The 26,018-nt window shown below is 35.7% G+C and overlaps 3 protein-coding genes and 1 long non-coding RNA gene across 5 annotated transcripts; 1 reads left to right on the top strand and 3 right to left on the bottom strand.

Moving 5' to 3' along the window:
* Window positions 1-7,293: 7,293 nt before the first annotated feature.
* Window positions 7,294-8,686, bottom strand: LOC132048096 (uncharacterized). Its single transcript, XR_009412899.1, has 2 exons — window positions 8,598-8,686; window positions 7,294-8,327 (listed from the first exon to the last, which is right to left on the bottom strand). It is a non-coding gene; the product is annotated as an uncharacterized LOC132048096 (long non-coding RNA).
* Window positions 8,687-12,742: 4,056 nt separating this feature from the next.
* On the top strand, window positions 12,743-17,932 carry LOC132039189 (protein ALTERED XYLOGLUCAN 9-like). Of its 2 annotated transcripts, none has more exons than XM_059429729.1 (2): window positions 12,743-16,907; window positions 17,007-17,932. In XM_059429729.1, exon 1 carries the CDS (start codon window positions 12,980-12,982, stop codon window positions 14,060-14,062), a length of 1,083 nt encoding a protein of 360 aa, XP_059285712.1. In that variant the 5' UTR covers window positions 12,743-12,979; the 3' UTR covers window positions 14,063-16,907; window positions 17,007-17,932. The 2 variants fall into 2 exon arrangements, with proteins under 2 accessions (XP_059285712.1, XP_059285717.1); XM_059429734.1 differs by having other exon boundaries at window positions 12,743-14,193.
* Window positions 15,984-17,582, bottom strand: LOC132039179 (berberine bridge enzyme-like 21). The gene has a single exon (XM_059429723.1). It carries the CDS (start codon window positions 17,580-17,582, stop codon window positions 15,984-15,986), a length of 1,599 nt encoding a protein of 532 aa, XP_059285706.1.
* Window positions 17,933-18,368: 436 nt separating the features above from the next.
* On the bottom strand, window positions 18,369-23,993 carry LOC132039201 (expansin-A13). The gene is made up of 2 exons (XM_059429741.1): window positions 23,313-23,993; window positions 18,369-19,108 (listed from the first exon to the last, which is right to left on the bottom strand). The coding sequence occupies exons 1-2, from the start codon at window positions 23,807-23,809 to the stop codon at window positions 18,799-18,801; spliced, it is 807 nt and encodes a 268-aa protein (XP_059285724.1). The 5' UTR covers window positions 23,810-23,993; the 3' UTR covers window positions 18,369-18,798.
* Window positions 23,994-26,018: the final 2,025 nt, after the last annotated feature.

Below are 26,018 nucleotides of genomic sequence, written 5' to 3' on the forward strand. Positions count from 1 at the left end.
CACAAATATAAATCACAATAAATATTAAGAGTGCAGAATATAATATGAAAGCAATATACTAAATGACACCAAGATTTTTATACTGGTTCAGAACCAATATGGTATCCTAATCCAGTCCCCTTGGGTTGTAAGGTGCAGCTCCTACATCTAACACTTAAACTCTTGTACAAGGTTGGTTTTTCACTCGCTCACCAACAACGACTCTTTGGTTTTCACTCGCTCACCAAAGAAACGAACAATGACACAAACTCCAATACAAAGCCTCACCAACAATATTTTTTCTCTCCTCTCCTTTTTGAGTACATAGTAAATTACTAAGAAATACAATGCTTATGAAAGGTAGAGCAAAGAACTTGAGAAGGTTGAGACGAAAGTATAAGTGGCTGCGTACTTTTCTTCTTTTAAGAGCTCATATTTATAGCCTTTCAACTTGCTCTGGCTATTGCATAACCCAAAGGAATTTCACAGATTGTTCCTCAATCTTTTTTGTGATTACTTGTTGATTGCTTCCTTAAATCTTGGAGTGATATCTTCTCCTTGATTCCTTGACCGAGTAGAGCTTCCCAATATTCCTTGTATAATTTCATTGGTAGTCTTTCCTTGTTGTTGCAGATTTTTGGTACTTGAGACATTAAAGATCCTTCCTTCCAATTCTTTAATGAATTGAGCAGAAGTAATTTTCCTTGTAGGGCATTGTAATTAAAATCAATTCCTTAATTACCTTGATCCCTTCCTTCATGCTAAATCTTGATTTATTCTCTTTCCTTGAATATGGCTTGATATATTTAATTACTGCTGCATCTTTGCGTGTTTTCCTTCCTTCACATTTAGCCGTAAAATATATTACTCAGCACCCTATATTTTCATAACTCTTGCTACGTTCCTCAAATCAAATGCTTCCCAAAATAGGCTGTAGTGGAAATATTCTTTCTTCCATAATTAGCAAATCATCTTATTTTGTAGTAAATATTTCCTTCCCCAATTCTTCTTGAACTTGGATCTTGATCACTCTGAATGTAGACTCTTTTATGAACTTGATACTTCTTGCATATCTTGATGCTCCATAAATTTTGAGCCTTCTTTAAGTAACAAATTGTTCTTGATCTTTTCCTTAAGCATCGAGAACCAATTAATTCCTTTCTTTATTGGCATTGCATTTGAGACCCTCTAATACTCTGAATCCCTAAGGACATGGTCTTTCTTTGTAAATGTCCTCGTAGGATATTTTCCAGCAAATAATCTCAACCCTTTTTTTTTTTTTTTTTTTTAATTTCATAGACTTTCCAACCTCTAGATTGTAGTGTAGCCATAGAGATATTTTCCTTCCATAAAATTAATATTGTAATAAATCTTCACTATAGTAAATATCCTTTCCATGATTCATGTAACTTGATTTGGGAAATCTTTTTCTTCCATATATTCTCCCGTAATTCCATCTCGTAATATCTTCTTCTTCATATTTGTTTAAATCTTCAAATAAACCTGTACAAAAATAAATTTACCATAAGTAAATGTTCTTTTATTAAATAATTGTGTTGGTTTGTTATCATCAAAATTAGTAGGTGAAACCTTGGACCTAACAAAAATCAGATTAAACATGTGTATATTTGATTGTCTTCGCCTTCATTGACGAAATACGTTAAGGAGCCGTTTGGACATGATTTGAAATCATGATATGAAATCATAATGATTTGAAGTTGAAGTTTTATTTGGACATGCAATTTGAATTTCTTAAGTTGTATTTTTTTCTTACATACATAAAAGAATCCACAAGTTGTGAAAATCATCAAAACTTTCCCAATTCTTATGTAATCTTACCAAATGAGTAAATCAAAGTTCATAACAAAATTGAAATGCTATTAGAAGGCCTTTCTAAAAAACACAACATCAAGTGGTCGAACTCAAAAAGGAATATTGAACATGAGTTGTATAAGTAAATGTAGTTGGTAAATGGTTGGTAAGAGTAAATTTGTTATAAATATACTACCAACTTGCAGATCTTTACTATTTGATAAACATGGTTGGTAAATATATCTACCAACTTATGAATCTTTTCTTACAAAATATAAACTTATGAGTAAAATTTTACATTTAAAATAATTTGATAGCATGATTTGAAATCCCAAAACGTACCTTTTTGTAGAATTTGGAATTTGAAATCATGATATAAAGCAGAAACTGATATTTTACTCAAATTGCATAAATAAACACTGATTTGAAATCAATATATGAAATCATAATTTTATAGAGTTAATTCCCTAAAAGGTCACTCATGTTTAGACAATTGCCTCTTAATATCATTTTTATTTCTTTTAGGACTAGAATATCACTCAACTATCTCCATTTTTCTCAAAAAATGCTAATTATTGCAAAACTCTCCTTCTCTCCTAGTTGTCATGCCATGTCATATTAAAATTTTACTTTTTAATAATAAATTTATGGAATAATTTCAAAAACCTCCCTCCAAATTTATCTTGATAACACTTAGTTTTCTTGTGGTTTGAGATATTTACACTAACATCCCTTATTTCAATTTTTGTAACCAAACTTGTATAAATAATTAGAAATCTATATATTTCAAATTTACCCTTTTATAACTTAATTATGTGAACAATGTTTCGTAACAGTTCTCTCCCCTAAAATTGTTAGGATTGTTATATTAATAGTTAGGCTAAAAATTTAAAACTATCTAATATCTAGACAAAATAGTCAGATGCCCCCTCAACGTTTGGCCGGTTTAATTATGACGCACCCAACCTTTGCGGGCGTCCTATTACCCCTTGATCATTTTTGTAACATCCCGTAAACCTGAGTTAGGTGTGTATGTGTAAAAACTAGTTTTAAGATGATATTTTAGCTATATGAATCCATTCGGTATGAATTTGGGGGATAAGCAGTCGTTTTGAAGTCAAACCAAAAAGTGAAGTTCTTAAGGCCTTCTAAATTCGGCTAAGTCTGAAACAGTCTGTACTTATGGCCAGTTTTCGGGTATTTGTGTTATGAATTTGAGAAAACTCAAAACTTAAAAGTTGTAGGTCTTTGGAATACCTTTCCAACCATATATTATAGAGCTCAAAAGGAGCTTTGTGCTAGAAGTTATGCCCATTTCTTGGACACCGCGCGATGCGCGAAGTGGCCTTTAGTGCCCGATCACACACCAGAGGCAGTGTTACAGCCTTCGCTGCGCGAAATGGGCCTCCAGCTGCACGGCCGCGCACCGAAAACGACGTTTTAAAGCCCTAACTTCGTTATATTCATTCCCACTTCGTTTTAAACCAATTTTTCTGAGAAAAAGAACATTAAAGAAGTCTCTCTAACCCTAAGGTGAGTCTATACTCAATCTCCATCCATCATACCCCAAAGTTCATCTCTTTTTTTTTTTATCATAAATCATCTCTCCAAACCGTAGGTTCTTGAAAATTCAAGAAGAGGAAGAAAAGAGGCGTGTGGAATTCGTCTAAAAGGTAAGACTTCTAAGTTTCCTAAGTTTATTGTCAAGTTTGGGTTAGAGTAGAAAGTTCTACAAGGTTAGAATCTGCTAGTGATTCATGGAAGGGTCTAAGAACACATTTATAGGCTTAGAAAAGCCCTAATTTTTCGAAACATAAAGAGAGTTCGTAGAAACGAATAAAGCTTTAATCTTTCTCATCTAAATCCATTGTAGATTGATTGTTGAACCTTGGGAATTTCGTTTTGCTAGCTTTTAGCAGGATTTGATGTATGTCTCTTTTGAAAACCTTATTTTGGATGTATGTCACGACCCACACACCTAGGTCATGACCGGCACTCAGTTAGCCTAAGCCAACCGAGCAAGCCCGAATCATTTCTTGTTAGTAAAAATTTCGGCAGAGTTTCCTCTGTCTTTGGGAGAAAATCCATAAATCAAAATCTGTCAACACCCAGTAAAGTAATCCAACAAGCTACAATACCAACATATTAAGTTTTATAGAGCATCAGCATCCGAGCCATGGGCTTTTCGCAAAACATATAAGTCCCAAGCTATACTTTACTAACCTGAACAAAATAAGATATACAAGGCCGACTTAAGGAGCAAAACTCTAGGATTTGAAAAAAAAAAAAAAAAGCTAATATACTATAGTAGTCAGCAACATGGTGGCCCACGCGAAACAAGTGCGGGGCTTACTAGATTCGTTGTCAGCTCTGTCTGAGTCAAAATGTCACCCTCGGCTAAGTTATCTGTAGGAAATTAAAACAAGGGAGTGGTGGGTCAGTCACACCGACTGAGTGAGTAATAATATCAAGCATAGCGTTTTATTTGGGACAAGCATATGTATAAGAAATCATGCAACATGTAAAATCATCAAAAGATATCTCCTTTAAACCAACAGCATAATACATCTATGAAAACTATGTTTAAACCAGTTAAGTAATCACGTGCTTATTTATTGGGAGGTCCCTATGCCATTATCAAAATATACGTTCGACACTATGGATTTACCATAGTCGTCTAACTACCCCGTCGCCTAGGTTCCCTTCTAAAGGGCTTTTGTACAATACGAGTTCACTTACAAGGTGCACCAGGTCTAACGATCCCGACGTTAGATAAAGGGACTCTGGCAAAGGTTCTTCCGAAAGTTCCTTTTTCATAATACAAATATATTCTTTCCGTGTCAAGAATTTAAATCCAGCAGTATATATCAACTCATCGTTATCAAAAAAGAATATATAACAACTCATAAATGGCATGGTTCAAGAACATCCAGTGTGTAAAAGTGAATTGATGTGCTTTCATATCTAAGGTCATCTTTGTTGCTTGTCCGCGTGCAAATAATCTCTTTCGTTAAACAACCAATTCTATGCAAGAAAACGAATTTAACACATGCTACAGTAAAAAAAAAAAAAAATCAACTATGAAGGAATTATCACTCACTGTACTCTTACCGAATAACTCCAATTCGCTTCTGACAATCGTCTCCTTGAAGTATCTGTTATCTAAAATATATAAAGCAATATTCGAGTCATATGCGGGCTTATCAGCTGCCAATTTCCCCCAATTAACCTATGCTCATCGGATACTAAATTTAGATTTCTAGCTATTTCTTGCTATTCTCTATACGGCACGAGCATACCAACAGCATGTTTTTAAGTTTTATTCCCCAAATTTAAAACTCTAGAAGAGAATTTCAATTTATTTGATTCTAAATCTTAGTTGTTATTGATCCCTACCCAACAAAAGGATGAATTTAGTGATGAAAGAACTTACTTGCAAAGTCAATAATGGAGAAACCAGTTGGATCTTGAATTTTTCTTATTTGGTTCTAAGTCTCTAGCTTCTTTTCTTCACTTCCTTTCCCTGTAGCTCTTGTTTTTTTTTTCCCTGTAGCTCTTGTTTTTTTTTTCTTCTCCTTGGAAACTATGCTGCTGCTTCACTCCCTTTTTTTTTTTTTTTTTTGTTTAAGTTATCAAATAGGTACTAGAGAAGTGGGTAATAAATAGCTTATGATTGAAGTAATATGGGCCAAGACTTAACACCTAGGTAACTTAGATGGGCCAAGGCCCAATATTTCAGGTTGTTATATTCTTCCCCCCTTATGGAAATTCGGTCCCCAAATTTTAAAGATATACGTACCTACGGATATGAACAAGTGAGGATACTTGGCTCGCGTCGTTTCCTCGTCTTCCCATGTCGCCTCTTATTTAGTATGATTTTTCCATACCACTTTCACTGTCGCGATCTCTTTCGACCGCAACTTTCTTATTTGTCTATCGATTATAACCACCGGTTCCTCTTCACAGGTTAGGTTCTCATCTAACTGAATATTTGATGCTTCGAGCACATGGGATGGGTCTGGTATATACTTTCGTAACATTGATACATGAAATACTGAATGTACAGTCGATAATTCTGGTGAATTCCTAAACGATAAGCAATTGCGCCTATTTTCTCAAGTATCTCGTATGGTCCAATGTATCTCGGGCTCAATTTCCCCTTTTTCCCAAATCTCAAAGCACCTTTCATTGGTGATACTTGTAAGAATACGTGATCTCATACTAAAAATTCCAACTCTCGATGTCTCTTATTAGCATAAGCCTTTTGCCTACTTTGGGCTGCTAATAATCTCTGCTTAATTAGTTTAACCTTGTCCAGTGCTACCTTTACCAAGTCTGGGCCTAATACCTTTGCCTCACCAGTCTCGAACCAACCAATGGGTGATCGACATCGTCTTCCGTATAAAGCCTCATAGGGTGCCATCTGTATACTTGCTTGAAAGCTATTATTATAAGCAAATTTGGCTAAAGGTAGATATTTGTCCCACCACCAAAATCAAGGACACAAGATCTCAGCATATCTTCTAATGTTTGTATGGTTCGCTCGGATTGTCCATCCGTCTGCGGGTGAAATGTGGTACTTAGATCTCTTGGCGTTCACAACGCTTCTTGGAATGCCTTCGAAGTGTGAGGTGAATCGGGGACCGTTCTATCCGATATGATAGACACTGGAACCCCATGTAGTCTAACAATTTCATCCATATAGATCTGTGCATAACACACTCCATTATAGGTAGTTTTTACTGGCAAGAAGTATGCCGATTTCGTCAGTCGATCCATAACCACCCATTTAGAATCATAACCCTTAAAAGTCCGTGGTAATCCGGTTACAAAATCCATAGTGATCCGCTCCCATTTCCACTTTGGTATCTCAAGCTGTTGCATTAACCCTGCAGGTCTTTGATGCTCCGCCTTAACTTGTTGGCAAGTCAAACATCGGGTGACATAGTTCGCAACATCTTTCTTCATACCTTCCCACCAGTATAATTGATGAAGGTCTTGATACATTTTTGTGTACCCGGGATGAACCGAGTACTTGGAGCCATGTGCTTCTCCGAGCACCGTTTGCCTCAGACCATCAACATCCGGTACACAAATGCGATCTCCAAGTCATAATACTCCATCACCATCCAGGGTAAAATCTTTGTTCTTGTCGGCAACACTTTCATCTCTAATTTTGCACAACCGTGAATCTTGGTATTGCTTTGCCTTTATGTCCTCCATCAATGATGACTTGGCTTGAATATGTACTATAATGAGCCTGCATGCCCCAAACTGAAAACTACTCCACTTTTCTTCAATTTCTGAATCTCTCCTGCTAGAGGTCTCTTGGTTAGGCTAAGGTGTGCCAAACTGCCCACCCACCTAGGTCATGACCGGCGCTCAGTTAGCCTAAGCCAACCGAGCAAGCCTGAATAATTTCTTGTTAGTAAAAATTTCGACAGAGTTTCCTCTGTACCGGGAGAAAATCCATAAATCAAAATCTGTCAACACCCAGTAAAGTAATCCAACAAGCTACAATACCAATATATTAAGTTTTATAGAGCATCAACATCCCAAGCCATGGGCTTTCGCAAAACATATAAGTCCCAAGCTATACTTTACTAACACAAGCCAAAATAAGATATACAAGGCCGACTTAAGGAGCAAAACTCTAGGATTTGAAAAAAAAAAAAACTAATATACTATAATAGTCAGCAACATGATGGCCCACGCGAAACAAGTGCGGGGCTTACTAGATTCGTTGTCAGCTCTGTCTGAGTCAGAATGTCACCCTCGGTTAAGTTATCTGTAGGAAATTAAAACAAGGGAGTAGGGCCAGTCACACCGACTGAGTGAGTAATAATGTCAATCATAGCATTTTATTTGGGACAAGCATATGTATAAGAAATCATGCAACATGTAAAATCATCAAAAGATATCTCCTTTAAACCAACAGCACAATACATCTATGAAAACTATGTTTAAACCAGTTAAGTAATCACGTGCTTATTTATTGGGAGGTCCCTATGCCATTATCAAAATATACGTTCTGACACTATGGATTTACCATAGCCGTCTAACTACCCCGTCAGCTAGGTTCCCTTCTAAAGGGCTTTTGTACAATACGAGTTCACTTACAAGGTGCACCAGGTCTAACGATCCCGACGTTAGATAACGGGACTCTGGCAAAGGTTCTTCCGAAAGTTCCTTTTGCATAATACAAATATATTCTTTCCGTGTCAAGAATTTAAATCCAGCAGTATGTATCAACTCATCCTTATCAAAAGAGAATATATAACAACTCATAAATGGCATGGTTCAAGAACATCCAGTGTGTAAAAGTGAATTGATATGCTTTCATATCTAAGGTCATGTTGTTGCTTGTCCGCGTGCAAATAATCTCTTTCATTAAACAACCAATTCTATGCAAGAAAATGAATTTAAAACATGCTATAGGAAAAAAAAATCAACTATGAAGGAATTATCACTCACTGTACTCTTGCCGAATAACTCCAATTCGCTTCCGACAATTGTCTCCTTGAAGTATCTGTTATCTAAAATATATAAAGCAATATTGGAGTCACATGTGTGGGCTTATCATTTTTGCCAATTTCCCCCAATTAACCTATGCTCATCAGATACTAAATTTTGATTTCTAGCCTATTGCTATTCTCTCTCCGGCCCGAGCATACCAACGAGGTTTTTCGGCTTTATTCCCCAAATTTATAACTCTAGAAGAGAATTTCAATTTATTTGATTCTAAATCTTAGTTGTTATTGCTCCCTACCCAACAAAAGGATGAATTTAGTGATGAAAGAACTTACTTGCAAAGTCAAGAATGGAGAAACTAGTTGGATCTTGAATTTTTCTTATGTGGTTCTAAGTCTCTAGCTTCTTTTCTTCACTTAATTTCAAAAATGCAGTGAAATACACGCGCCAACCAACATTTAACACGTGTATTTTTCATTTAAATCAGTTTTTTACTAATTTTTCCGTAATTGTTCTTCTTTCTAACATACTTCGACCATTTTTCCACGATTAAACAATTTTAGAGCTCCAAATTGAAGAAAAATAGAAACCCATTTTCCCTAATTGTTCTTCTTTCTAACATACTTCCACCATTTTTCCACCATTAAACAATTTTAGATCTCCAAATTGAAGAAAAATAGAAACCCATTTTCCCTAACTGTTCTTCTTTCTAACATACTTCCACCATTTTTCCACCATTAAACAATTTTAGAGCTCCAAATTGAAGAAAAATAGAAAATCCTTATTCAAAGGTTACCAAAAATCAATAGACAAAGTATTGGTTCATTGAGAACACTTTGCACTAGCTTAAATTAAAAAAAAAAAAAAAAAAAAAAAAAAAGTCATCGGAGTTGAAGAGGGAGATGGTGTAGGTCGCCGGATTATTCCATTTTTTTAAATTTCTTTTTCATGTCACAATTTCCTTCCTTACTTCAAGATCTGATCCGTTTTATAGTAATTAGTATAGAGATTCGTCTAGTTTTACTCAAATTTGCAGGTTTGTTATGGGTGTTCATGATATGAAGTTTTCTTATCTAGCTAAATTCTAGTGTTAATGTAGTGTCACTAGGAGAAATCCTAAATTCTAGTGTTACGGTAATATTTCTCTTTTTTCTTATAATCATGTTATTAATAACAATATTTGGCTAAAAGGAGCACATCACGCTTTTAGTACTTAGAGGGTGAGATGAATAATCCCCTTTTTAAATTCTTATAGTTGTATAACTGCAATAAAATTTATACTAATTTTCTTGGTAGAAGAAGCATAATTATTGTAACACCTCGTAGCTTAAGGCGAAGGTTTGACTCATAAGATGATAACATAATGAAACCAATATGAGGGTTATAGGAAGTGTTTTGAAAACTAATCAAGTCATAAGAAATGTCTTTGGGCAAAGCAAAGTTGGAAGCCACTCTACGGGGCATGTTTGCAAGTGAGTTTATAGAAGGTCTTACTTTCAATAACCATAACCCCTTTATTTATTAGGAATTTGGAAAAACTTCCTGAATTAAAGTTGTAGCCCTTTGAAATATCTTTCCAACGGTACATTATGGGGGTCAAACGGACATCTGTACAAAGAGTTATGGCCATTTTACTGAAGAGACGCAGTGCAGTCCGTTCACCGATCATGTTATACGGGCGGTTATACGGCCCATATAATTTTATACGGACCGTATAACTCGTCCGTACTTCAGACGCTCCAAACCGACATTCTGTTCCACCATGATAAAATATGGTCATATTATACGGACCGTATAACTTTATACGGACCGTATAATATGTCCATATAACCTCCGCCTCATTTTTGTATAAATCCAAGTCTTGAGTTCTTCTATTTCATTATTCACAATTCCAAGCCCTAGCAACAATCCAAAACATCAAGGTAAGTCAATCCAAACCCTTCCAACTCAATTCTAACATATATATATCTAATGATCTAAGCAAGAAATCATTGTTCATAAAACTAGGGTTTTCAAGAAAACCCATCTCAAGGTTCAAGAATCAAGATTTAGGAAATCTTCTCCAAAATTCAAGTCTTTAATTCAAGATTTTGGAGCATTACAGGTATGTAGGGTTACTATCTACGTGTGGGAACATCATTGTTCTTCCCCACGCCTCAAAATCCATAAATTATGATACTCTACTAAAACTAGGGTTTCTATATCATGCTCATGATAACCCTAGGCCTATGTCCATGATTATATTATGCATGAATTGCTATTATTCTATCACTGTGTTCTTAATAACTCCATATGATTATTGAGAATTAGTCCGTAATCCATGAAAACCCATATCTTGTATTCCATGGGTTCTTGCATGCATGTTTTAGCTAAAATGATTATTTCATGAATATCCTACATGTCTACAAGTTTTCATGCAACTATATTATATAATTACTTTCATGCTATGATACAAGATACACAAATGCTAAATACAAGTTATTTCATGAAACCACGTTTACAAGTTATTTCATGATATCCATGTACAAGCAAGTTATATTCATGAAAACCATGGGCAGCAAGTGCCACTTATTTTACATGTTCATGTTTTTGGGAGTTGCATTAATTACCGAGAAGGCTTCAAATGTACTCGAAACTACGTAGCCACCGTAGGATGAGGATTGCTCCACCCATGCTTAGGACGATCTCTCATAATGATCGGATCCTTTCATAATATTATTAAATCTCATGTCCCCGGCAAGGTATGAGTGTTCCGCTGGTAGGACGCAAGCCGGACCATGTTGTCGGTTATATTTACGCTCTCCCTACTCACGATACTTTACACGTGTTATATATGCATATGTACTCATGTTCATGATCATGTTTCGGCTCGGTCTCGTTATGTTATTATCATGTCCCATGTTATTTCTTTCGCCTGCTTTACATACCAAGACATTCAATGTGCCGACGTCCCCTTTTATGCCGGGGCCCGCATTTCACGATGCAGGTACGGATTTACGGTGACGACGCCCTCGCTCATTAGGATCCGCACGTACCGGCCTATTGGCGAGCCCCATCTCTCATTCGGGGTTTAGGCATTGTCTTTCTTATTTAGTTTTGCATTTAAAGTAGGCCGGGTGCCTTGTCCGACCAGTATGTTACGTGTTTCGGACTCATGTTAGAGGTTTCATGTAGACACGACAAGTGTCATGTTAGACTTCCGAGTTGGTTAGCCGGTTTGGCCATTTATGATATTGTCCGCATTCATGACATAACCAAGTACTTGTGTTTAATATTATGACTTATTAAGTTTTACAAAAGCTCATCATGCACTTCACTTTATAAATCCGCTCATGTATGCCTCTATGATGATTATTGAAGCCATGTGGTTCGCTCGGTCACATGCAGTCAGGCACCGAGTGCCGTGTTACGCCCAGGCCATGGTTCGGGGCGTGACAATTATATCTACAAAAAAGGGTTGGAAACTGTATATACAGCGTGAGACTTTAAAAATAATTAATGAAGCAGTATGAAGTCCAAGCTTTTTGAATCAATCTTCATATCACAGTTGTTGAATTTCATATTTTAGTGGTCGAGATTAAAATTTTCAAGCACAACAAAAAAAAAAAAAATTGAACACTTTACCTATAAAATTAGATAGTTATAAATTAGGAAAAATCTTACGATCAATGAGAAACTATTATGGTCAAAAGTTTAAACATTATAAATAAGGTTACAAAAGGCTATATTAGCAACATAAATAATTTTTAGTATTTAAAATTAGTTTGATTACAAAAGAATCAAAACAAGGAAAGCTAGTGTAAAGAGAACTAAATGTTATAAAGGTAAATTTGGAGGGAGTTTTTTGAAATTATTCCATAAGTTTATTATTAAAATAATAAATTGAATGTGACATGCCAACTAAGAGATAAAGAGAGTTTTGTAATATTTAGTATTTTTCTAAAAAAAATAAAAATAATTGAGTGATATTTTAATCCTAAAAAAAAATAAAAAAAATATTAAGAAATAAATATCAAAATATGAGTGACCTTTTAGGAAATTAACTCTAATTTATATAGCATGGTCAAACACCTTCTGTTTTCGACACAAGAAGACAATTTTAGCCAAGCGTTCATTTCCTGATTTGGAAGGTGCTGTTCTTTTTCCTCTTTCGCTATAGCTGTCACCACTCACCGCTTCTATTTCCGTCAATTCACAATTCCTACCATCTTTGACTTCCAAATATATATCCATTTTCTTTCACCAAGAAAAGCAATAGAAGACTCTTTAGTCTTCTTTACACTCTTCAATTATATCCAACATTCAAATTCCTGAAGATCTTCTCTCACAGTTCCCTCTTTTCAAGACCAAACGACACATTTCTTTATTTAATAACCATTTAAATTTAAATTTTATCTTTATTTGTGACACACAAATACATTTAACTTATTTCAGACTACAATATTGAAAAGTATTCTTGATTTGTTAACCTCCATTTCTTCAACTGGATCTAAAACTCCAATTCTTGCTAATCTGCTATCAAAGCTCCTTCCTTTTCCTCTTCTTTTTTATACGGAATTCTCCCAAGAAAAACAGAAAGGACTCTTCTTACCTCTTCAATTGAACCCAACATCCCAATTTTTGCAAATCTATTGTCAAAGCTCAATTTTTTTTTATTTTTTTAAAGATAATTTGCTGCAAAATGGGAATGATTTAGCAGTCAGAATAAGAGAATATAATGTGGGGTGCTGTTCAATTGGGAGTATTGGCTGCCTTTCTTGTACTATTTGTCCCTATAGGTATGGCAGGTTGGCACTTGAGTCGCAACAAAATGTTATTTTTTAGCTGTGCACTTTTTATTACCCTTTCTGTTTGTGTTCATTTGACCCCTTATTTCCCTTCAGTCTCCAATATGCTTTTTTCATCAGGTTCAACACCCTTATCATCATCATCATTATCATTATCAAGTGTAAATCTTGATTCTTGCATTTCCTTACTTCACCAAGTATCATTTGATTTTCAAGAACTGAATAATAATGTAGGAAAAAACAGTTCTTGGAAGTGGATTGAGTCTGAACCTGTAGTTCAATGTGATTTCCAAAAGTTGGACAAGTCTGATGCTTCAGATTTGTTTAATGGATCATGGGTTGTTATTGCTGGGGATTCACAGGCAAGGTTATTTGTAGTTTCTTTGTTGGAGTTGTTATTGGGGGGAAATGAAATGGAGATGATTAGGGGGGATTTGTTCAAGAGGCATAGTGATTATCACATATTTATTGATGAGATTGGGATGAAGTTGGATTTTATTTGGGCACCTTATGTAAGTAACTTGACTGATTTGGTTCTGGGGTTTGAAGAGAAAAAGAGTTATCCTGATGTATTTGTGATTGGGACAGGTCTATGGGATATGTTACATATAAATAATGCTACTGATTATGGTGTTTCCCTAAAGTTGTTGGCGGATTTGGTGGTATTGTTGTTACCAGTACCTTCAGATTTTGGCGCAAATTTAGTTTCAGTTCGGTCACCCAACTTCTTTTGGCTGGGAATGCCAAAGCTGATAAACTCGATGTTGAATACAAATGAGAAGCGAGAGAAAATGACTGATGAGATGTGGCAAGCTTATACTGATGAGCTTTATAGCAGTAAGCTGTTGCGGCAATCTGGTGGGCCCCTTGTGTTGCTGGACATTCACGCGTTGAGTAATAAATGTGGAGCTCTTTGTACTGCTGATGGAATGCATTATCACGGGGTTGTGTATGAAGCTGCAGTTCATGTAATGCTAAATGGATTGCTTATAGAATCTAATCAGAAGCTGTAATGGAGCCACGGTAATAGAAGTAGTTTTGTAATTGCTAGAGCTTTTGTTATTATATGGGATTCTTTTCCTGGTGCTACATTTGGCAATTGAAGATCAGTGGCGAGAAGTTTTTGATGGTGGTACATAATGAGGTTCATATTCTTTTTACCCCCTTTTTCTTCAATTGTAGGAGTACTGATACTCACACAACTTATGTACCGTAGCAAGGACACCCCTTATGTCTCACGGCCAATTTCAACGTGAACATGTGTAGAGATTCACATCAATGTTTATGATCGATGTTTGATGGTTTTAATATCCACTCAGATGAGTTACACCTATATTCAGCTTTTCTCTTGCTTTAAGTATAAAGTTAATCTAATTTCTCCTAAAGCTAGTTAAATATTGTATTTTGTTCCTTTCCCGTCCAGTTGAACAGGTCCTCAAATTGGTTCACTTTAATCTCCTGCTATTCTGTGTTGAAATCATTGTTGATAGTGTAGTCTAACAATCCAACTTACTTAAAATGTACCGGATCGTATCCACAGAAAAGTAATAGCTGAAATTTGTAGCTATCCAGTCTGTTGTCACCTGCAAAGCAGGTCTTTAGATTTAAACTTCACCCGGTGATTATTTTCTTGTGACCCCCAATTGTATGTCAACTTGTGGAATAATTTTACCCTCAGACTCCTTATATAGATTGCCCTTGCAGTTAGTGGAAAATAAGCTGCTAAAATTACTTTCCGGATTGTCTGTTTTAGGGTCAAAGCTAGTTGACTAGTTCATATAATTCTGTAATTTGTTGGAAAGTCTGAGTCACTTTCCAAAATCTTCCTGCTATCCTGCAATATCAGTTTGTTGGTAAATCTCGTGTTATATGCTTACAGTACATGCATAATACCAAGTGCATTCAGATGAATAGTCAAGTTGTGTGTGTGTGTGTGTGTTTTTATTTTTTTTATTTTTTATTTTAATAAATAGGTTATTATACATTGGAAAATATACAGTTTGGAAATTCTGTTGTTTTAACGAAGCAAAAGAACATTTATAGACATATAACGACATCCTACGAAACTAGTTGCACGATACAACTTAATCACACTTGAGTCCCTGCATTGTAGTTATGAGCTGCAAACTTTAGTAGGTTTCTAGCTACTTGAAGATCATTGTTGGCAAATACATCTTCAGAACTCTGTTGTTATATCCATGTATTTTTTTCGATAAAGTAATAATGAATTTATTGATACAGCACTAAGTGAATGCTAAAGAACTTGTAGTTTAATCAATCTACCCAAAATTCTCCCTACTTCAAACGATAAACTCACAAGTCGTGTGTCTTTCTTCTTTTCATCTTCGCCCTGTAACAACAAAGGAATGCAGCGACCGTCAGAGATTGCAAATACTGTATGTTGAATGGATGTCAGGTCATAAACCTGTTAGGTTCTTTTGCTATTGTGAATCTCATTGAAGTTTATCTTTGAACAAGTTAGATTTTGATGTAGTTGCTTTCGGCAGAGGTTGTTATCTAGAGTATATGGAATGTGTAAAACCTTTCCTTTGATTGGAAAATAAGTAGTTAGGGAGCGTGAACTGGAAAACCCTTACCCCTCTCCCTACCTGCTCAGCCCCCTCCCCCCCAACCCAAAAAAAAAGAAAAATTAAAATGGGTGAAAGTTAAAAAGAGCACTACAGATTCTATTTGACACTCATTAGGATATATGAGAATTGAGCAGGGTGTGAGTTGCTCGCATTTCTTAGTCCCTTGAAGCAAACTGGATTCAGCATAAAAGGGAAGTTGCAAACACAAATTCTATAGAAGGTTGTCTCTAAAGCTATTCTTTCAACGGAGATAAATGGGCCAAAATAAAACGGCTTTGTTGAAGAGTGACACCTCAAGGTTGCTCGGACATCAGCACACCCTTGTTGCCCCTATACTTGTACTCTACGCTGCTAAAGGAGGGATGCTCTGTTCATTCCAGAAGAAGTTATCTGGATCAACCAAAGTCTTGACTTTGACCAATTTATCAAAATTATCCTTGAAATACTTCAGTCCATAAACACGACCTTCAATGTAGCGGTTATTTCCATTATGATTAACCCCTATGTCAAGGTCTCTATAATTTAAAAATGCGCATCTGGGGGATTTTGACACAAAAGGAGTCATGTAGTTGTACAATACTTTGGTCTGGTTCAAATAGAAGTTCTCTGCTTCCTTTCCTTCTTCCTCCCAATTTGCCGCGTACTGAATTTTAAATATATTTCCTGCTCTGTGGGGAAATGGAGTTTCCCATTCTGGGATCTCATTCATCCTTCCACCATATGCATTGAATACTAACTCTGTGTCTCCTAATTCGATCATTCTACTGAATATGTATTTCAACTTATCCTTGGGAATAGGTTTCTGCAAATAGTCCGACTTCCGCTTCAGAAACTTCGCTCCAGGCATTCGGTTGAGCAAAGCATCAGGCGGTGTTCCATTAGGGAAACTTGCCCAGAAAAGCTCAGATTCTATCCAACTCATCTCCCTGCAATTCTCGATATGTAAACCCAATTGAGGGAAATCCCTATTCATGACCGATAGAAGTTCTCTGGACTCTCCTAGAAATAATGCTACAAATGTTGCTTTAATTGTCTTAGTTCCTTTTTGCTTGTCACCGATAGGTTTTAGAGTTAACCTTATAAAGAGATTGTTATCTATTTTATTTGCAATGAATTGCCACCTGTAAACAATGTCAACTGCATTTTCTTCAAGGGTCCTCATTACTCGGAAAACAGTGACAACATCAGGAACTTTTACCAGCCTAATTTTGTAGGCTGTTATCACTCCAAAGCTAGCACCACCCCCACCTCTAATCGCCCAAAACAGGTCTTCCCCCATTGATTCTCTGTTAAGAATTCTACCATGAACATCTACTATGTGCGCATCAATCAAATTATCAACTGACAGTCCATATTTTCTTAACAGGTTACCGTATCCTCCTCCTGTTATGTGACCACCAACGCCAACTGTTGGGCAAACTCCAGCTGGGAAGGCATGAATTTTGCTTTTCTCCCAAATTTTGTAATAAAGTTCGCCCAGAATTGCACCAGCTTGGACCCAAGCAGTTTCATTTTGGATATCGACATCAATTGAATGCAGGTTAGACATGTCAAGGAGAACAAAACTGATGTTGGAGACATAAGAAATGCCTTCATAATCATGCCCTCCACTTCGGATCTTTAGGTAGTTTCCAGTTTTCCGGCAGCAAATGACAGCAACCTGGACGTGGGATTCTTGTAATGGAGTGAAAATAATGTCTGGTTTTGGAGTGGTTGATCTGTTGAACCTTTTGTTTCTGATATAGTGTTGTAGCACAGACTCATATGAGGAATTCTTTGGGGTGTACACTCTTGACAGTATGTGGCCGGATGGATCTGAATGTTTGGATAAGCACTGAAGAAAACTTAGGTATGATGGAGTTGAGGCTGCCAAAGGAATAAAATGGATAGCAACAAGAAGAGAAAGAAAAGAAGAAAAGGCTGGAAAGAGAGAAGTCTCCATATCAGAATCCCTGGTTTCCTTTTACTATTATTTACGCTATCGGGCTCTGAAAGCTAATACGATGAGATAAACTACTCCGTGCTAACTAGAAATATAACAAGAGAAGATGCCAGCGAATCAGCTCTAAGAGATATTTACAAAGTTCATCAAGCAGACTGTTTTGCCTAGTTTTCTTCTTCATAATGCTTTGAGCTGGTACTTTTTATTAGAAAATAATCATTTTTTTCCATCCCAGTACCAAGTGAATGTAGATCCTTTCTATATTTACTTGTCTTGTCATGCCAGTTCTGTGAACTATAGAGTTGTAATTGTAACCCTGATTTGACTTCTACAACTGACAAAATTTATGATCTGCCGTGTTGATTTCTAATTTGTCCAAGTCTTTGTTGAGATGTATCTAGGACGGCTATATGTCTGGTCTCAGAAAACTACAAAAGAAAAATGGCAATCTGGAGCTTTGGATGGTATGATGAATGAAAAACAATGTGGTGTACTATTTAACATGTCATATTCATACGCTGGTGGCTCGATGCATTACGTAAATTTTATAGGGATACCACCAAAGTCAAGTGGTAAAAATTCTTCTCCTTTAACTAGAGGCCTCGAGTTCAAACCGTGAAAATGGAGTCCTCTTTGGTAAAGAACGCAAACCCCCGGCTTTATACATCATGAATCCGGACTAGACTGGTGAGTTGCGGATAACTGAATGCTTGAAGCAAATAAATAAATAAAGATGACAGAAATAAGGGATATAGTTCTGATCATTTGATAAGAAAATCTACAATATCAGGGAAACGTTTGTCTCCTTTTTATAAGTGAATCATTTTTAACAGGAAGACACACGACTCGTGAGGATATGCTCATAGATTTCATCAAAGTCAAAGAGCAATGTTCTTAATCTACAAAGCAACAATTCTAACAACTTTGATTCAGGTTCTGCAACATCTGACTGGCAAAACAATTGCTCGATTACAAGATAGGCATATAGGAACATCTTTGTCTTCCAAGTGGCAGGTTTCTTCTCTGGTTACATCCAAGCTCACAAAGATTTAATAGAAGAATAACATACAACACAATTGCACAGCTTTGCAATGCAACAACCAAATAAGATAGCCACTGACACAACATGAAGTCGAACAAAACGCCCAACATTGCTAGCTAATCTTGGGCAATTCAAAAAGGAAGAGGCGCATTAGATACAATTTTGGCATGAGCTCTAAGATCCAAACTGTTTGCCTTCAAAGGTCTGACCAAAATTCCAGTTCTTGGGAGCTACATTGTAAGATGTCAAGGTTACCCCATCACCACTAGTCATCTCGAAAGAAAGCGGCTGATTCTTCAAGTCAGCATTAATGTGCCAGTTTTGGCCCCAATTCCTACCCATAGGAAGCCAGCCTGTTCTTGAACCCTTAACTTTTGCTGCGACTATATCACCTGAGCCTGCAACATTACTGATTAAAACTGACAAGAATATTCCACCGCCACTAATAGTGAATCGAACTCCCCCTTCCTTTCTGCACTTTATTCTGTTCAGGATTAAGAAGCCAAGCATATGTTAGGTATCCATACAGGAAAGATTCAACAAGGGAATTGTGAGAACTACTTGCACTGTCTAGTTATAACGGGAGAAAACATGTAGATTCACCAAATATGTAAGGCTCTTTTGGGATCGGAAGGAATGTTTGCGAGTACGTAGATGAGCTACAAGTAAGTTGCAGAAAATTGTACTAAATGGTCAAGCGGAAAGAAAAGATACTTGAAGGTGGAACTAATACCTATACCAAATATCATGGAACTAATACCTAAAGTTTCACATCTGGGGGATGGCGACATGGATAACTCTTTGTAAGTGCTTCCATATATCTATTTGGACATAAATCATGATTGACTTAAGTATATGAATAGCCCTAAAGTTCTCCAGTGGATTTTTTTTTTTTTGTTTTTTTTTTTTGGACAGGAAAGATATTTCTCAAAGGCTCATAAGATTTATTCAAAGTAGAAGGAATGACCAATCTACAGTAAAAATATTACGGGCATCTTATGCAGTTTGAAAGTCTATTTATGTTACCACTCATACCAGATGGTCTATTAAAAATAAAAGCTCATCCTCCAGGCAGGAAGGAAGGAACTCCAAAAACCGTGTAGGTCATTTTAATGTCTGACTGTTAGAAACAAAGCATGCATATTGACCTTCAAATGTCAATCTCATAAACTAAAGTGATTGCCTTCCTTGATGTTGTCCAACATCATAAACCAGCTAGTTAGGAAAAAAGAGTAGTTGCGAGACAGCCCACTTAGTCCAGAGTACCACTAAACAGAAGTCTTAATTTATATTAAATGATTGTTGCATGAAATCCAAACTATCAGCCATAGCAGTTTCTCAGCTTGATCTCTCCTTTTTGGTAACTATCATGAAATGAAAGCTCGATAAACTCCAAGTGAAATCAATTAAAATACGCCAAATCCATGTATAGCAGAAATGGAACTTTCTTTGAGCAACTTCTGCAGTAAGAACTCATGCAGCAAAAATGTAAGTCTCCAATATTTTTTGATTGGTAAAAATGTAAGTCTCCAATATGATAGCTTAGAAGAGAAGTTGGTTATTCAGGGACCCGACCCAACAGAGTTACTTGATTATCTAACCAATTTGCACCAAGGGCTTGACACATAGAAAGTGTCATTCCATGTAAGTACTTTTTGTTTTCTTTTTGCTCTCTATCATTCCATCTAAGTACTACAGAGGTCAATATGCTGACATATGCATCCATCCCATACCTAATACTACAAAATTTTATTATTGCAGGTTTCATCTAAGTCCCGTTTGGTTTAAAAAGTTTTTGAGAACTTCTCCAATCAAAACTAAAGTTGTGAGGTCAAAACAATATGTATGCCTATATGGTGAAGATAGAACCTAACTATTTTCCAGAAACTAAAAACAACCCAGTGGCAACCTTTAACCAATACAAGTATTTTCCAAAAGCTGAATTTTTAAAAATTAAATCCAACCACACAACATTTTTTGGTTTTTCCAAAAACTAGTTGTCCAACAGCTCAACCAAACCAAACATGCTTCCACCAAAGCTACCATAGTCTGCTACCATATTCCACAAACATGCGTATCAAGAAATCAGCTTAGTAAAGTTTCAAGAAGCACATCCTTCCTTAATGATGCAGCTGAAATATGGAAATGTTAAAATTGGGGACCTTTTTTTTCTTTTTTTTTTTTTTGGGGGGAAGGGGGCGGGGGGGATGATGATGGTGGCCAGGCCAGATTGCACGTACCTCAACTATTCCACTTGGTACCTGCTATATCCCACCAGCACAGGTACCGAATAACTACATCCACCAAGGCTTAGGTAGATGGGAAAGAATCACCGAGTAGATATAGGAGATTGATCTACTCATCTACATGCCATTGAGTCATTTAACTCACCTCTTCCCTCCTTTCTCTTTTCTGGAAGATCCACATTAATACTAAGAAAGCCCATATATAGAAAGGAAAAGTTGTTCTGGAACTTGCGGTGATATATTCTCCGGGAAAACAATCAGTGAGCCTTACTTCTGGATGCAACTCTTGGATGTCAACCAAGGGGCAAAATCATACTGTTCCAAAATAATTAAGGCAGGCAGGAAATCAATAAAGAGTTCACTCCCCCAATTTCCTTCAAATGATTTGTTCTTCCTACATTCTCGCCATAATTCAACTCTTAAGGGATCCATCAAGAATCTTATTGCTCCACAGAGCATCTGAAGTAGTCAACTTATGTTTAAGATTCACTATTCCCGAGCAATAGATTTATTTCACTGCATTTGCATCCACATCCTCCCTCTTGGTTCTCCTTCAAGTTCATCTCCCACTCTTGTTAGCTCGTACACTGAGAACAACGGTTTGTGAACAAGTCTGTCACCAACCACTGGGAACGGTCTCGTTCTTGAAGTCATGACTAGGAATGTATACATGAACATCCACCAATATGATTTTACATAGAAACCATGCCACCCCAAAGAGAAATACTAAATGGTCATCTTTTGGTTTTTGTTTGATGGTCCGAGTATTAGTTCATCCATTAATACATCACCATTAGGGTCTTTACATGATTCTTGTTCTAAAGATGGATAAATTCAATAAAGAAGAAAAAGTGAAAGTGATATGGAGGTAGTCACAGCTAGAACCTATAGTGATGTTTAATTCCAGGAAGCTCTCAATGCATTTCCAATAGAAATGAACTTTAGATCATCTTCAGCAGAACATTTTCATAAATACATTTGTTTGGATATCAATATGCATATATTTACTCACGTGCACTGGCCAGAAGGCTATAGGAGACTTTCCTTAAAGAAATACCTTCACATTACATTTCAAGACAACTTTATAGAACATGCATATCATAGAAATTAGAAAAAGATTTGCTCCCTCCATAGAAGTCATTGAAATTACTTGTACTAAAGAAAAAAGTCAATGAAATCAAAAGTAATAAGCTAGGTTCATGCGGTTCATCAATTGAAGACATTTTAACCGGTCATGTATTTTGTTTCTAATATATATTGATCCCCAAATCCCTCATAAACTGACTACAATCATTAAAAATCTCCAATCTTTATGATGTGCTTCCTTTTCCCCCTTCATTATTTTTTCCTATTCTCACAAGCAATGTCTATTTCTTTCACTTTTACCTGTCCCATGCATTCATTCAAATTACACTTCAGTTTACAATAAATGCCCTTCAGCTACTTCCTTTTTGTTTTTACCTAGCATTCCAGGCACTGATACTTGAATCGGTTGAATATTTTCAACACACACATATATATTAGTGAAAGCACGAACCTACGAATGGATCGTTTTAAATTGAAAGATGTACTACATCAATTTATACAACAGTCTCAAAACTATTTAAGGTTGCATTGTTCAAACAATTAATGTTATATTATTATCCATACATCCCAATTTGTTTAGCACTAAACTTGAAAGACGTCACATTAATTTTTTGCAACATAGTCTCAAACTATTTGCCATTGATCAAGCAATTAATGTTATATTATTATCCATCTATCTCAATTTGCTTAGCACTATTACTATACTAAGTTAATGGGCATAATAGTGACATCACAAACCTGCTATATTTAGTCTGTTTCAAAAAGTATGCCACTTTCTATATTTAGTACTCCCTCCCTTCCCAATTTATATGACACTTTTTTCTTTTTAGTCAGTCCCAAAAAGAATGACAACTTTCTATATTTAATAATAATTCGATCGTAGATTTCCCTTTTTACCCTTAATTAGATGCTCTCTAACCACACAAATTTCTATGGTCCACACAAATTTCAAAAGTTTTCCTTCATTTCTTAAATTTGTGTCAAGTCAAATAACCTCATTTCAAAAGTCTTTATTTCTTAAACGCCCAATATCCAGCATGGCATATTTAAGACCACAAAGATTTAACGGCATTTTGGTACATTACACACATCTTCGTTTGAGTTTTGAACAATCACACGTTAGTATTTGAAAAGTTAAAAGAAAAAGTACTTTAAGGTGTTGGATACTCTTAATGATGTGAGGCGCTTTCAGGAGAAAACCATGCGAGGGAACGCTAAATTTCATGACAGTATCACAATCATCATGTTAAGAGTATCTTTGGGCCGTCTTAGCCCAAAACAATCTTTAGTTCAAGACCACAAGATTCAAAGGCACTGATACACTAATTAAAATGGCATATTAGTGAAAGCACGAACCTGCGATATTGAATGGGCATATTAGAAGCTTTCCAAATAGCAATCTTTTCAAAAGCTTCAATTGGCAGCACAAAATGTGCATTAGGCGGATTACAATGTCCACCACCATCAACCTCAAACCCATAATTCGGTGCACAAAAATTGGTAGCAGTAAGAATAATAGAAGTACCAGGTATACACCACCTTAAATCCTCAACACATCTAACTTCAAAACAAGCACCACAGATCTGACCTTTATCAAATAGCACAGTACTTAACCCAGCTGTAGCTTTACCATATCCAGTTCTCTCTAAGTCACCGTATCCACACGCGCCGCCGACAATGTCGCGTGGGTCTGCGGCGGCGTAGTAAGTGGCGCGTGCGGGACGCCACTCGGAGTGGAAAGTGGAGGGCGCGTGGGAGGAGTATGAAGGTGACCAGTTGTAGTGTGAATGGACTAATGGGGTTGGAGAAAAGAGTAGTGTGAATGCTACTAATAGTGACAGTAGTAGCAGCATACTTACTAAAATTGACTTAATGTATGTGTTCTCACTACTCAGAGATGAACAAATTGATGGGTTTTTGTTTGCTTCAAGCTATTGAATCTGATGATTTTGAATTATGAGAAAAGGAAAGTTTTGTCACTTTTTTTGGAGAGATTTTTAAGGAAGTTGCTGGAGTTATTTTAAGGTGCTTATTGATACTGATATTGAGTTTATGTGTAGTAGTGCAATAGATGGTGATTGTTTCTTTCTTGGATACTTTTTTGAACTTTACTGATTGAGGTTGTCGGCGCCCCTTTTTCTTTTAACACAGAATTGATATTTTTAAATGTGAAAGATACTTTTAGGCGTTTGGTCTTGCAAAATTTTTGAAGCTGGAGTTTGAAGATGGAATTGTGTTTGATTATAATTTTTTTTTAAAATATTTAATTGTTTAAATGTAAAGAAAGTGAGAAAAAGTGAAAACATAATTTTAGATATTAAGTTATAGTTGAAATTTTCATGGCAAAAAAAAAAATCAGAAGAAAGTGAATAATTCTCGTGGCCAAATAGGTCCACACTAATTTGTAGTACAAAAAACATTGTCTCGAACTATTTACATCCTGTTTGGGTGGTTGTTTCAGGTGGTTCATTATGGTATTGTGTTTCTAAACCATGTTTATTTTTATTGTTCTTAATATTATGTTGTATGACGTTATAAACCCATTGTAATTTTGTGGTTATATATTCATGAAAAAACTCATTTTTTGTAATCACGGATTTAGTAATTTTTGTGTGGTTACGTATTTTATTTTCCTATTATACCCTCACCCGCCCACCCCACCCCCACGCTCTGCCACCCAGCCTACCACCCGCTGCCCCTCATTACCACCCACCCTACCACCCGCTACCCCTCACTACCACCCACCCCCACTCCAGCCACCACCTACTTATTTTTTAAAGTTTCTATTTTAACCTTTACCTTAGTTTTATTAATATATATAAACTAGTTTGTAATTAAGGGTTAGGGATATAAGGATATTTTAGTAAACTTACAGGTTATTATACAATACCATACAGTCAAACCAAACAATAAAAATGCTATTAACCACAACAAACAATACAAACTATCCAAACATTTTGTTTGTACAATACAATACTATACAATATCATATTGTGCATTATGAAACCATGAGTAACGACTAGGGGTGTACAAAGTAAACCGACAAACTTTCAAACCGATAAACCGAGTCAAACCAGAAAAAACCCGACTAGTGGTTTGGTTTGACTTGGTTTGGTGTTGAAAAAATAAAAAACCGGCCATAATTGGTTTGGTTTGGTTTAACTAAAAAAAATAACAGAACAAACCAACCCGACATTACATGTATTCAATTTTTAAAATATTTTATACATAAAAATATTTATTTGTAATGTAATTTATAAATATTTCTTAAATTTTTTCGTAATTTTTTTATCTATTATCATATTATTCAAGCTTGAACTTAGAATTTTGAACGTCAATAAGTTTTATATCACATGGATGTTAGTAACTCAAATAAAGTCAAAAAAAACCAACTCAACACTAATGCTAACAAAGAAATTCAATTTACCATTAGAAATGACAATAATATTGAATATCTATTCTTTAGTTTTGCATACTTGATTTAGAGAGTGAAAATACATAACTTAAGTTTTTTTTCTCTGTCATGTAATTAATACTTATTTGTCGTACTTATTTTAACATGACTTAATATTTTTAGATTATGGTCATTTTCTTTATGGCTTGTTAATTAGCAATATTTATTTTAACCGATTTTATTAGCTTTTGTTAAATATTTTAATACAATGTCATCACTCTTCTCACATTTTGTGTTATTCTTAAGAAACACCTTAATTATATAGTTGTACCTTACTAGGACTAAAGAAATATTTGAAGTAAAAGTTATATGTTTTGTATCAAGACTATTCGGAAAAAAACCGAAAAACCCTTGAGAAAACCGAATAACGAGAAAACCCAAGGTTGAAAAACCGATTTTATTGGTTTGGTTTGGTGTATAAATTTTAAAACCCGACGCAATTGGTTTGGATTGGTGTTTAAAAAATCCGAACCAATTGTCCTACGTACACCCCTATAACGACCATCCAAACAGAATGTTAGGGGTGCATTGTTCAAGCAATTAATGTTATATTACTATCCATGTATCCCAATTTGCTTAGCACTAATACTTGAAAGATTCTACGTTAA

Source organism: Lycium ferocissimum, chromosome 2, assembly GCF_029784015.1.
Source record: "Lycium ferocissimum isolate CSIRO_LF1 chromosome 2, AGI_CSIRO_Lferr_CH_V1, whole genome shotgun sequence".
In the NCBI taxonomy this organism is placed as follows: Eukaryota; Viridiplantae; Streptophyta; class Magnoliopsida; order Solanales; family Solanaceae; genus Lycium; species Lycium ferocissimum.